This window comes from Leptonychotes weddellii, chromosome 8 (genome assembly GCF_054177405.1).
Source record: "Leptonychotes weddellii isolate Sample4059 chromosome 8, ASM5417740v2, whole genome shotgun sequence".
Taxonomy (NCBI): domain Eukaryota; kingdom Metazoa; phylum Chordata; class Mammalia; order Carnivora; family Phocidae; genus Leptonychotes; species Leptonychotes weddellii.
In genome coordinates, this window is record NC_138376.1 from 127,952,452 (window position 1) to 127,965,805 (window position 13,354).

Consider the following 13,354-nt stretch of genomic DNA (forward strand, 5'->3'; position numbering starts at 1 on the left):
CAGTCAGAGTTTTGTGGTTTTCCTCAGATTTTGTGTATATTTTCTTAGATTTTCTTCTAAGTATTTCATTTTGGGGGGTGCTAATGTAAATGGTATCAGATTTTTAATTTAAAATCCCCTTGTTCATTGCTGGTACACAGGAAAGCAACTGATTTTCACATTTTAACTTTATATCCTGCAATCTTACTACTACAGCTTATTTATTCCAGGAGTAGTTTTGTTGATTCTTTCAAGTTTTCTACATAGATATTCATGACATCTGTGATAGAAGACTTTTATTTCTTCCTTCCCAATCTGTGTACCTTTATTTCTCTTTCTTGTCTTATTGCATTAGCTAGAACTTCCAGTACAATGTAAAAAGGGAGTAGTGAGAGGAAACATCCTTATCTTGTATCTGATCTTAGTGAGAAAACATCAACTTTCCCATCATTAAGTATGATGTTAGCTGTAGGGTTTTTGTAGATAGTGACAGTAGCAAAAATGGCAGAGCAGGGAGTTCAAAGGGCCTGTCCCTCCACAGAAATTCCAAAAAATGATCAAAAACTGTCCAAATCAACTTTGTCAGAACTCTGAAAAATAGCCAAATGTTTACAGCAATGAGAGATACTGAGTCCAGAAAAATTCAACCTAAAAAGAGAAGAAGAGCTTTGCACATTTTTACTTGCTTTTGCCCTGTCACTTCCCTTGCTCAGCAGTGGTCTTGAGGATGGCAGCCCATTCCCAGTGTAGGACCCTGGTCACTGGTTCCAGAGAAAGCAAAGCAGACCTAACTGTCAAAGAATTTTGGTGGTCTGTTTTGACCTGTCTGGGGGCTACCCGGAGGACTCACCTGAGGTATGTGACTTTGTTTCACCTAAGTCAGAATTCTCTCAGGCAGAAAGTGGCTACTCAAAACATTCCTGAAAAACACTGAAAAGCAAAGGAATCACCCACTGCTGGGGGAGGGGAATGGCAGGGAGGATGGCAAAACACTACGGCTGAAACAGACCACAGACACACCGAAAGCCTAGGAGGAAAAGCTCGGGAGAGAGATTCTTTGGGGAAGTAGAACACTGCAAGTTTCCACTTACACCAAGGAATTAGAGAGTCACACATGTCCACCAAAGGACATGCGCAGAAAAAAGCTGAGAAGACTCTAAAATGTCAAAATCTGACCTCTGACTGGTGTTCAGGCTCAATGCAAACAGAAAGCAAAGGCTAAGGCAAAGTTGTAAAACACAAAGCTGAGCATCAAAAAGTGTTCCAACACAGAGCCAATATACAAAGACAGGGAGAGAGACGCCTGGGTGGCTCAGCCAAAAGCATCTGCCTTCGGCTCAACTCATGATCCCAGCATCCTGGGATCAAGTCAGGCATCTGGGCTCCTTGCTCAGTGGGGAGCCTGCTTCTCCCTCTGCCTGCTCGAGTGCTCTCTCTCTCTCTCTCTCTCTGACAAATAAATAAATAAAATCTTAAAAAAAAAAAATGATAGGGAGAGTTTTTCTTTTTCCTTTCTTTTTGGTTCTAGACATTCATTGAGACCTCTATCCGCACTAGCTGACCACATTTAAAGGAAAAGAGACTTCAGGGACTACACATGATAAATAGTAGTTTAGAAAAATAGTTTTCCCTAAAGCAATAAAAATTTTTATGTTCACGCAAAAAATCTGCACATCAATGTTGAGTGTTGAGAGTAGCTGTATTCAAAATTACCAAAAACTGGAAACAACCCAAGTGTCCTTCAGTGGGTGAGTGGTTAAACAAACTGTGGTACACACATTCACAGAATTCTACTCAGCAATAAAAACATTAAAACAAAACCAAAACCAACAACAGAAAACCTACCTATTACAAGCAACAACTTGGGATGCCTCTCTAAGGCTTTATGCTGAGTGAATGGTATAGAATCCCATATACATGACATTCTGGAAAAGACAATACTATAGTGATGGAGAACAGACTGGGAATCACCATGGGCTAAGAACGGGAGAAAGATTCCACTCTAAAGGGGCAGCACAAGGGGTTTCTTTGCAATACTAGAATTATATATCATGATTGCGGTGGTGGTTCCATGAACCTATTTATGTTAAATTCATGGAACACATGCACACACAAAAACTAGAGTGTAGTCTCAGTCCTCCTCATGATCAAGAAACAAGAAAGTATGAATAACTCGCATTTAGTAAGCAGTGTTAACAGAAAGAGAAATAACTATATGATAGATACGCTCGTCTCTATTGAGGTATTCTGAGGTGGGTCAGGAATTATTCCCTGGAATTTAGATAGGTCTACCTGAGCTATCCTTCCCAACTCTTCATATCTTTTAGTTCTTAACTTTCATTCTTTCTTTTCTTTTTAAGATTTACTTATTTTTGGAGAGAGAGAGAGAGAGAAAGAGCACTCATGTGCAAGCCGGGGGCGGGAGCAGAGGGAAAGAGAGAATCTCAAGCAGACTCCCTGCTGAGTCTGGTGTCCAACATGGGGCTCGATCCCAGGACCCTTGAGATCAGGACCTGAACCAAATCAAGAGCCAGATGCTTAACCTACTAAGCCACCCAGGCACCCTAGTTTTTAACTTCTCATTCCAGCATTCTGTCACCTGGTCTGTCACCAAGCAGGATTACTCGGTTTAGTAACTTGAGCACTTGAGTAACTAGAGAACTGTCTCTTCAAACGCAAATTAATCAATTAGCATTATCAGTAAGGAATTGGGAGTCTTCTATAACTGAATAGGATTAAGATGAATCAGAAACCTGGTAGCTCCACCAAGTCACTGTCACACCTATATGACAGCCAGATGTGCACAAAAGCTTGTGCTAATCTAAATAAATATAATGACCGATAAAGGGACAAGACCAGTAAAATAGAAAATAAAAAACTAAATTTATTTCATAAAAGAAAGAATGCGGGGCGCCTGGGTGGCTCAGTGGGTTAAACACCTGCCTTTGGCTCAGGTCATGATCCCGGGGTCCTGGGATTGAGCCCTACATCTGGTTCCCTGCTCAGCTGGGAGTCTGCTTCTCCCTCTGCCTCTGCCCCTCCCCCCGCTTGTTTTTTTAAGATTTTAAAATCTTAAAAAAAAAAAAAAGAATGCATCACACTTTACAGAATGTTCTAAAAAGTTACCTATGAAGTGAGTAACTACAAATCAAATTCATTTTCCTAACCAAAAATTTCTATGATAAAAATAGACCCATGTTTTCAGGAAATATTCTACAAAGAAAAAAAAATGTAAAGCCACATATTTAAAGTGATTATGATTTTGTCATAAAATAATAACTGTAATAAAGTCACACGGTAGAAGTGCTAAGTAAACACCGACATTATTTTTAATTCCAGAGTCTACATCTTAAAAGAAAAAGGTTAGTTTAACTGATCTATGAACTGAGAAAAATCACACTCATATTATCAAACAACCTCCCCAGCACTCTCTGATTGCACAGATCCTCTTGATGACATTTTGCAAATGTTTTACAAATATATGTGTGCTAATGTGAGCTAAAAGGTAGGAAAGAGAAAGGTAAAAGTAGTGTTAACTCAAAATGTAGCAGCACTTCTGTCACTGAAAGGGTCCACTTACTGAAGTAGCACAAGAGTAGAAGAGCAAGCAGCAAATGCTTGAGGACTTTCGTGTGTCCAGCACTCTGCTAGGCACTGCAAACAAGGTTAAAGATACTGCCTCTGCTCTCAGCTTACCATCTTACAGATGGTTTTTTAAAGTTCAAAAATACAAGACAGAAACCATTAAAGGCTAAATTCTATATCAGCAATTAAAAGTGCAAAAGCATTTGGGTGCTAACAAATTATAATCGTTCCTACTTACATAGCACTTAGGAGGTGCCAGGTTCTAAGTGCTGTTCCATATACTAATCTTCCCCACATCTATCCTCCTCTTCCCCTCTGTCCTCCCTCTCTCCCCCCTCCTGTTCTTCTTCCTCTTCCCTTCTTTTTCATTTTACAAACCAGACAACTGAGGGTCAGATAGATTAAAAGATTTGTCCTAAGTCAGACAATTAGTAAACAGCAAAGGCAGAATCAAAACCCAGTGAGTTTGGCTTGATGTAAAACAATAAATATAGTCTTTTTTTTTTTTTTCCTTCCCCACTCAGGATTTCCAAATCCAGTGAGGGAGTCACAAACAGCTGCGTGAAGTGTACTGACAGGGAAGTCACACAGGGCTTCCCCGGAGAGGTGGTGTGTGACCTGGGTACTGAAGGACTAACAGGAGTGGCCAGAAGGGAGAGGGAAGGCCTTCAGGCAAAGGAAACAGTTCAGGTCAAAGTCTGGACTGAGAGCCAGGCATACTGCAAGTTAACTCAATCACACCTGTAAAAAACACACCATCTTTAACATGCAAAATATGGCAAAATGAGCAAGTCAAACTCCCATTCAGATGCCCACATACTGCCGGTGGGAGTATAAATCGGTACAATCATGTTGGAAAAGTGAAGATAAACAAATGCACACCCTGTGATCCAACAATTCCACCCAACCGTCAAAACACACACGGTACTAGAATATGCAAGGAAGCACTACTTCCGACAGCCAAAACTGAAAACAGCAAACACCCAATAATAGTAGAATCAAAAAGTAAGTTGATCCATCAGACACTGGAACACCATAGATAATGAGAACAAGTTACAAGTGCAACAAAATGGGCGAAGTGCACAAACACAATGTTGAACAAAAGAAACAAGAGGCCAAAGCGTTAAGTACTATGCGATTCCACCTACAAAAAGTTTATTTTTTTTTTTTTAATTACTATCTGTAAGAAGTCAGAAAAGTGGTCATCCTCAGGGGTAGTAACTGGAAGGGGGCACAAGAGGAGCTTTGGTATTATTATTACCCCCATTTTCAGTCAAAGATCCAGAGGTTACTGTACTTACAATCAGTAAGTGGTAGAAATGGCATTCGAGTCCAGGTTTACAGAATTTTTAAAAATACACAGCCACGGGTTAAAAGCTTTTTCCCTTCCGCGTAAACATTCATTATGAAACCATTCCCAATCTCTCCCTATACTCTCTCAAAAGACTCAGTAACTAGCTTGTCTTAAAATTACTTTTAAAATACTTTTTCATAATCATTATCAGCCTTTTCTCAATAAGGATATAGGGGGTTGAAGCGATAAATAATCCAGGATCACATAGCTAAAAAGTACTAAAACTCGGATCCAAACCCAAGACTTTCTGAATCCAAATACAAAGCTCTCCCTACTATATTATATATTACGTCCCCATCTTCCACTTTATCTTATGGCCAGTGATCTATTTATCTGTTTTGACCTCAAGATTCTGGTTTCTTTGAAAGTCAAGATTCTCTAACTTATTCACCTTTGTATCATCTGCTCTAAATAAAGGCCTAGCACACAACAGGCACTCAGTGAAGGTTTCTAAAAGAACTAAGTAGCTAACGGGTATAATTTCCTCCAAAGATAAAAAATAAAGGTTCTATTATACTGTGTAGGTGCTTATTAGATCACTCAACAAATATTCACCAAATGCCTCCTGTGCCCTCAGAAACCTTGACATTTTCTGGGGAAAGAACTAAAAACACGCTATTCTCTTACAAACTTTATAGGGCTATGCATGTCCAACAGAGTAGCTATTAGAGACATGTGGTTCCTGAGCACTGGGAAAGCTGCTACTCCAAAGTGAGATACGCTGTCAGTGTAAAATACACACTGGCTTTCAAAGACAACAGTACAAATGAAAGAATGTAAAAGATCTCATTTAATGCTCTTTCAACTGATCACACACTAAAAATCTCATATTTTGAATATATTGAGTTAGATTAAGCATATCATTAAAATTAATTTCAGTTATTTACTTTTTTAGTAAATTTGAACTTACATATATGGTTCACAATCTGTTTACACTGGACAGCACTGCTCTGAGGACCAACTTTTTTTCCTGCTTATTCAAGATCTTTCCCTTAACTCAGGCTATTAAAATACACAGTGAGACTACCTGACAGCCCATGCATCTGCCATTCTTGGTCCTGGGCTCCACGTGAAGCAGTGAATTATTTTTTCTTTCTTGCAAGAGTGTTATGAGACTGTGTGAGTATCCAAAGGACATGTCCCAATTTTGCCAAACTTAAAAACTGATTTTGACTTTACTATTTTTAAGTGACCAAATATCATGTGTAAAACAAATAACACTCTTGATTTATACAAAATGAGGTATATCAATATATTTCTTTAATATTTTTAATATCAGTACACTATCTCACGTGACTATACTGAAAGCCTTGAGGTAGGAAGGCCTGTTATTCTTATCCTCTTTTCTGATAAAAAAACTGAGACAAAGTAAATGATCTGCCCAAGAATATAAGGCTTGTCATTGGTGGAGTGCAGACTCCAGCCAGGTTTTCAGGCCCATCTTAGTGCTTCAGAGTAAGTGATTACTCTGTATTTGTTTCCTGGAGCTGCTATAACAAACCGCCCCAAACCAGGGGCCTCAAACAACAGAACTTCATTCTCTCACAGATGCGGCGGCCAGAACTCAGAACCAGGCAGGGCCACCTATGCCTCCAAGGGCCCTCCGGGAGAATGCTTCTAGCTGCCGGCATCTCCTGACCTACAGCCTCATTACTTTACTCTCTGCCTCTCCTGACACCCTCTCCCCATCACACTGCTAATGCCTCCTCTCCAGGCTGTGTTATCTCCCTCTGCCTCTCTCTTTACAGAGACACCTGTTGGATTTAGTGCTCCTCCGAGTAATCCAGGATGAACTTTTCAAGATCCTTACCTTGATTACATCTGCAAACATTCTCTTTCTGAATAAGGTCACAGCCATAGGTTCTGGGTTCAGGACATGGACACATTGGGGGTGGGGGGGTAGAAATACCATTCAACCCACTATACCTACCTTTAGCCCCTAGGGTTTGAAAGAGGATGGTAATACACATTATATGCATTACATTAATTTTTACCAGGGACTTTCCCATTTATCTTGATTGCTTCTCTAGTGGGTACAACTATGTTTAAGCATTAGGAAGAGCGTAGTCATACCTTTGCATGTTTTAGATGTCCATCAGATTAATAGTCCTTTTTTTCCATGTTCATTTTTTTAAGCATGATATTTATGCAGTTATTAAAAAGATTCTGCCTTTAAAAAATTTATAACTAAGTATAAGATGTTCAGAAAGGAGAGTTTATTAGTTTGCATGGCAAACTAATGGCAGCTTGGCTCTACCCTCCAGTTCATAAGTCCTGGCTTTTGTTCCCAGGAATGGTAAAAAACAAAACACTCTGATGATTGATTAGGGAAAAAGTAAGAATTTGGAGTCAGGCAGACCTGGAACCAAAATGTTGCCTCAACATTTGGTAACTGTGTGACTTTGGATAAACTATTTAATCTCCCAGGGTCTCAGTTTTATTTTCTGTTTGATAAAATAACACCTGCCTGATGGGGTTTTATGATCATTAAATAAATTTAAAAAAATTTAAAAAAGGAAACCATCAGCATTGCGAGGTATCACCTTAGCTTCCCTGCCCCAACTTCCTTCTCAGATTTATGCTTTCAGTCAGTTGGTACCTGGGGTTACATCACAGAGTAAATGATATTTAGAAAGCCCAACACACATCTGTTATGTACAGCCTGAAGCAAATCTATGGTCTAAGAATCTGAATTTACTAAAAGGATGAGTTATCTGGGCACCTGGGTGGCTCAGTCCTTAACCGTCTGCCTTCAGCTCAGGTCATGATCTCAGGGTCCTGGGATCGAACCCCGCATCGGGCACCCTGCTCGGCGGGAAGCCTGCTTCTCCCTCTCCCACTCCCCCTGCTTGTGTTCCCTCTCTCAATGTCTCTCTCCCTCTGTCAAATAAATAAGTAAAATCTTAAAAAAAAAAAAAAAAAAAAAAAGGATGAGTTATCATATACTTTACAAAAGGTTCCTTTGCTTTACAAAAGAATTCAACATTTAGGTTTACCTTTAATACCAAGTCAAATCTGCAAACCTCTGTTAATGATTGGCTTGCTCTGCAAATAGCATATGCCCAATAAATATTTTATTTAAAAAGAGAACACCTGCAGGGCGCCTGGGTGGCTCAGTCAGTTAAGCATCTGACTCTTGGTTTCACCTCAGGTCGTGCTTAGGGTTGTGAGATTGAGCCCTGCCGGGCTCTATGCTGGGTGCGGAGCCTGCTTAATCTTCTCCCTCTCCCTCTATACCCTCTCCCAAGCTCACGCACTGTCTCTCTATCTCTCTCTCAAAAAAAAAAAAAGAATACACCTGCATAAAAGGAGGCAAATCTATGGTTTCTTACTAATCAAACCTTTTCTCCTACTATAATTGGTGCCACAAGTAAAGAATACAGTTTGACTTGCCAAGCTGGAATCACAAACCTACAATATGGATGAAAGTAGTTTTCTTCAAAGAAAGCTGAACCAGACACAGCTTACTTTGGGTGATCTTTATTTGCTGATGTTAATTAATTAGTTTTTGAAGATACTATTGGTCTTAAGATATTTTTGACCCACATATCCTGAAACTATTAAAGTTAAATAGGGTGGAGAAAAGTGCCAACAGGAGAGTATTTTTAAAGGCAGCTTGGCTCAGGAAATAACACTGACAGTCAGTGACTCAGGACTGCATTCTACATGCTGAGAACACTGAAAATAGGAGGTAATGTAAAAGGGTGTATAGTCCAAGGTGACTGTGTCCTACGGCAGTCCCTGCAAACTAATAAACTCTCCTTTCTGAACATCTTATACTTAGTTATAAATTTTTTAAAGGCAGAATCTTTTTAATAACTGCATAAATATGCTTAAAAAATGAACATGGGAAAAAAGGACTATTAATCTGACAGACATCTAAAACATGCAAATGTATGACTACACTCTTCCTAATGCTTAAAAGTAGTTGCACCCACTAGAGGAACAATTCAAGATAAATGGGAAAGTCCCTGGTAAAAATTAATGTAATGCATATAATGTGTATTACCATCCTCTTCCAAAAATACATACATGAAATTACAATTCCCATTATTTTGCTATTTTACTATCAAGAAAATAGTATATCTTACCTAAGATGAGTGATGTTTTCAGAATCAAAACCAATCTTCTCAAGTACTACTTAATTTTAAAATAGGAATAACTAAATTTTCTTTAATAAAAGTTATAAGCTGCCATCTCAACCCAAAAGAGTCTTCAAAGTTTTTGCTGAAAGACCTAAGCTATGTAGGATCTTCAGTACATCAATTTTCCAAACATTGACTTAAGTCTCTCTCCACAATTAACGTGATCTTTGAAGGCAGAAACTACATGTATTCATCTTCTTTTCCCCAGAGCCTGTAATTACTGTTGATTCTTGTTAGTATAAAGCCAACACAAACAGTAAATTAGCAAATACTGAACCATTCATCACCCCCAAGGCGAAATACAGGGTTAGGTTCCTCTGAACTTCCAGTCACAACATTTTCATCAACTGATCAACACACAACCTTGTTTCATGTGTGGGTCTACTTAAAGGCACCTTATTTAATATATATTGTTGATTCGTTAACATTGAGCTCACTGCCAACAGCATTCTAACTCCTGCCTGAACAAAGCTTGTGTAACATTTGTATTTTCTCCATAAGGCGCGTCACAGCCTTTCTGTGCTTAATTGAGAACAACAGATAGCACTTCAGGACTATGCTTGGGGGCCATTTTAAACAGCCATATCACAAATAAAAAGCAACAACGAAATAAACATGGCATTACATATACTGCAAAAAGGACTTGTTTACACTAGGAGAACTGAAACAAGAAGGCAGAGTGCTGCATTGTTGGACCTCAGCTTGGAATGTGCACGTAGGATGAGTCATATTTTCCGCTACTCTGTGTATGCACATGTCCACAAATGACAGCAAAAGCATGAATATTGATTCTGGGGTCACAAATAAATTTTAGGGAGTAGGCACTTGCAAATACAGAATCTGCAAATAATGAGGACTGACTCTCTTTTCACATAGTAGGCGTCTGATGACTGTTTCAGATTTCAATGAGTAAGTGCTCCCATTACTTCCAGTAACTTCATTATTAATAATACTTATCAAAACAGTGTTATTCTTTTGATCCCATTTAGGACATGCCTGTTTTACACTGAACCCACTGGGGCAGAAAGCCACATACATCATGACCCAGGATTGTTAGCAGTCAAGCTAACAACCTGAGTCTGTGGGAATCAAGTCCTCTGCAGACAGGTTACTTTCTTTGTTGATTCTACTAGCTCTTCCCTGATAAATATGAAAACACTGAACAGCACATTCCATACAATTCTGTTGGGAAACTAAGGAATCACGTCCTGCCAATAGACTGGAACAAGAAATTACACACCACTGAGATATTAAAAACATTCATTCCTATGCTTAAGCGTCAATCTCACTGCTATGAATAAATTACTGAGGGGAAAGGAAGGTCAGAATGCTGACAGAACGTAAGTCCCTTTCACACTTCGTCCTTGGAAAGACAGTTCTCTAATTGGTGACGGCAGCCATTTTTAAACACGAGATACCCGAGAAGCATGATACTTCACCTCTTAGACAAAGTGATCTTACTCTACTCTTAAAATGAGTTCTCATTCACAAGTGCTCAGTACCAGTTGATCTGCCTGCTATGTTTGTCTCAAAATCCAGTCATACTACCTGGTGCAGCAAAGACAAGAGTTTTCTACCACATGCTCCCAACACAGCTTTTCCACTTCAGACCATGTACACGCCCCTCAACTTGCTACCTTGCTGTCAACGGCTTGCCCCCCCAACAAAACAGCTGGAGTTCTCAACAATCAGGGAGCCACATGCTGCCCGGTGACTAAGGAGCGCCGCGATTAGGGACACAGCACCGGGGTGTCGGTGCGCCGGGTCAGGGGTCAGCCCGCAAGATGGCGGCGGCAGCGACCTTCCGGCGGCTGCTGGGCCGGAGCGGCACGGCGGCGCTGAGCCCGCCCCGCGGCGCCAGGTGTTTGGCGGTGCGGACGTCGCCGACCGGGCAGAAGATTACGCACACCGGGCACGTTTATGATGATAAAGACTATAGGAAAATTCGGTTTGTGGGTCGTCAGAAAGAGGTGAATGAAAACTTTGCCATCGATTTGATAGCTGAGCAGCCCGGGAGTGAGGCTGGAGATCGTGTGATTGCGTGCGATGGCGGCCGTGGGGCTCTCGGCCACCCGAAAGTGTACATAAACCTGGACAAGGAAACAAAGACGGGGACAGGTGGCTACTGTGGACCGCAGTTCAGACATCAGCATCACTAGCACGACGTGCATCGTGGTCCTGGGGGCCATGCGTGCGGGCCGCCCGGCGTGAACATACAACAGAGCCTCTTGCCGGTGCCGAATAAATGGTGTTGTCATCCCGGAAAAAAAAATAAAATAAAATAAAAAAAAGGAATACAGCATCGGAGCTCTGCACACTATTCATGCAAGCCCACTGCACAGAAGCAGTAAAGCACCCTAGACCCGGCTGCTTGATCTTTTTATCAGAGAGATTTAAATACAAACACAGCACATCGGATTTCTTGAAAGTTTCATGAATGTCACCTCTTAGTTCAAAAACTCTAATTCCTGTTTTAACTCACAGGATAAAATGCCACCTGTTAAAGACAGACCTGCCAGGGTTTGTCTCTGGGCTCTGCCACTTCCCCAGCTACTGAGCGTTATTTAACCCTTCTGTGCTTCAACTTCTCTCTGTAAAGGGAGATGACCATTGTATCTGTACCTGTACCCGGTCTAAGGATTAAATAAGGATAGCAGATGAGAACCGCTTACAACAGCATCCAGTAAATGTTAGCTATCACCAACACATAAATATAAAACATTAGTTTGTACAGTAGTTAAAGACAAAATACTGTGTTGCTGTAACAGTGGCCTCCACAGAATATCACAGCTTAAGAACGGAGCTGTAGAAATTCTGTGGCATTTCTAAATTCCCAAGACACTTTTTCAGCTTCCTTGGTGACAAAAATATACATGTTAAACAGATAGTCTTGGTTCTAATTGGTTGTACACGCTGATTATTGTGATCTATAATTCTCATTGCCAACTTTATTCAGTTGGTGTGTATTTAGAAATGCAAGTTTAGGTGATAATGCAAAAGTTGAATTTCACTAATCTGAGCTGATCTCAGAATTAGTTAACTAATAATTTTTTATATAAAATGAGCTAGGCTAATTAGGTTTACAGATCTTTCATTTTGATATGGGCACCTTGGGCTCCCTTTTTTAACAAGGCAGGCATAAAATTACAGGTTTGAATGTTATCTTTCCTCCTTAGGATTTCATAACGAGCCATTTACATAGCTAAGCAGACATTTCACCATACGACATACTGCTCAGACTTTATCACCACAATGACAATTTGGCTCTACAACATGTTGTCTGGATTTTTTTTTTTTAATCAGTAGAAAGAATGTTTGGCATATGCACCAGTAGAGCATCACCAGTCTTGAATGGTTAAATCTCATGAATCTACTATTTCTCCATATTTCAGGATAAATGCCAATATGTTGAGACAAATGGCCTCCCAGATGTTAAGTGTTGCTGAACTGATCCCCATCCATGGTCAGTCTTCCCCCTTCCCTACAGGTTCATAAAGATAGGGTGATATTAATGACAATGTACATAAAAGCTTTTTTTATAAAAGACCACTGAACTACCCCTTTCATCAAATTTGCCACACTTATTTTTTCACAAAAAATACCAAGTGTGAAGCCTTGTAAGGGGTAACAAACATATCATAGAATATCATGCATAATGAATTAAACATATTTTCACTAACAAATATTCATTTCTGCCAAACAATTCAGAAATAACATTAAACTGTTTAAACAGACAGGAATCTGGCCCACAGTCAAGAAAAGCAGTAATATATTTAAAAGAGAAATACTTCAGTAGAGCTGCTCTTTTAGACAAAGAGTCTTTTCCCGCTCTGGCACCAAATGTGGGAAAGGAGCCAAGGAGCTACTTATCAGCTGTTTGACATCAGAGGAGGACTGTGTGCGTCAGCCGGCCCAGTAGGGACCCCTGGTTTATGGCAATGGCTCATGTGCTTCTTATCTTATCAGTCTACAGTGTCTGGCACTTCAACCCCTGCTGTGTGAACCTAAGAGGAAGGGAGGTGTGTAATTGTGAGGGTAGGGTGTAGGCTAAAGTTGTGAGCTAAGCAGGTTTGAGCCACTTATTAACAAAACAAACAGTCCAACATATTACATTAATTATAATAAAAGTTTTTGCCCTCAAACTCAACCTTAAAGTATTTTTTTAAAGATTTTATTTATTTACATTGGGGAGGGTATGTGCTATGGTGAGCGCTGTGAACTGTGCAAGACTGTTGAATCACAGATCTGTACCTCTGAAACAAATAATACATTATATGTTAAAAAAAAAAAA

At 40.0% G+C, this 13,354-nt stretch overlaps 2 protein-coding genes across 2 annotated transcripts in view; one reads left to right on the forward strand and one right to left on the reverse strand.

Moving 5' to 3' along the window:
- Positions 1–13,354, reverse strand: part of PDE10A (phosphodiesterase 10A) — a 283,739-nt gene that overhangs the window by 197,908 nt on the left and 72,477 nt on the right. The window lies entirely within an intron of this gene.
- Positions 10,815–11,322, forward strand: NDUFS6 (NADH:ubiquinone oxidoreductase subunit S6). The gene has a single exon (XM_081829293.1). It carries the CDS (start codon positions 10,848–10,850, stop codon positions 11,220–11,222), a length of 375 nt encoding a protein of 124 aa, XP_081685419.1. The 5' UTR covers positions 10,815–10,847; the 3' UTR covers positions 11,223–11,322.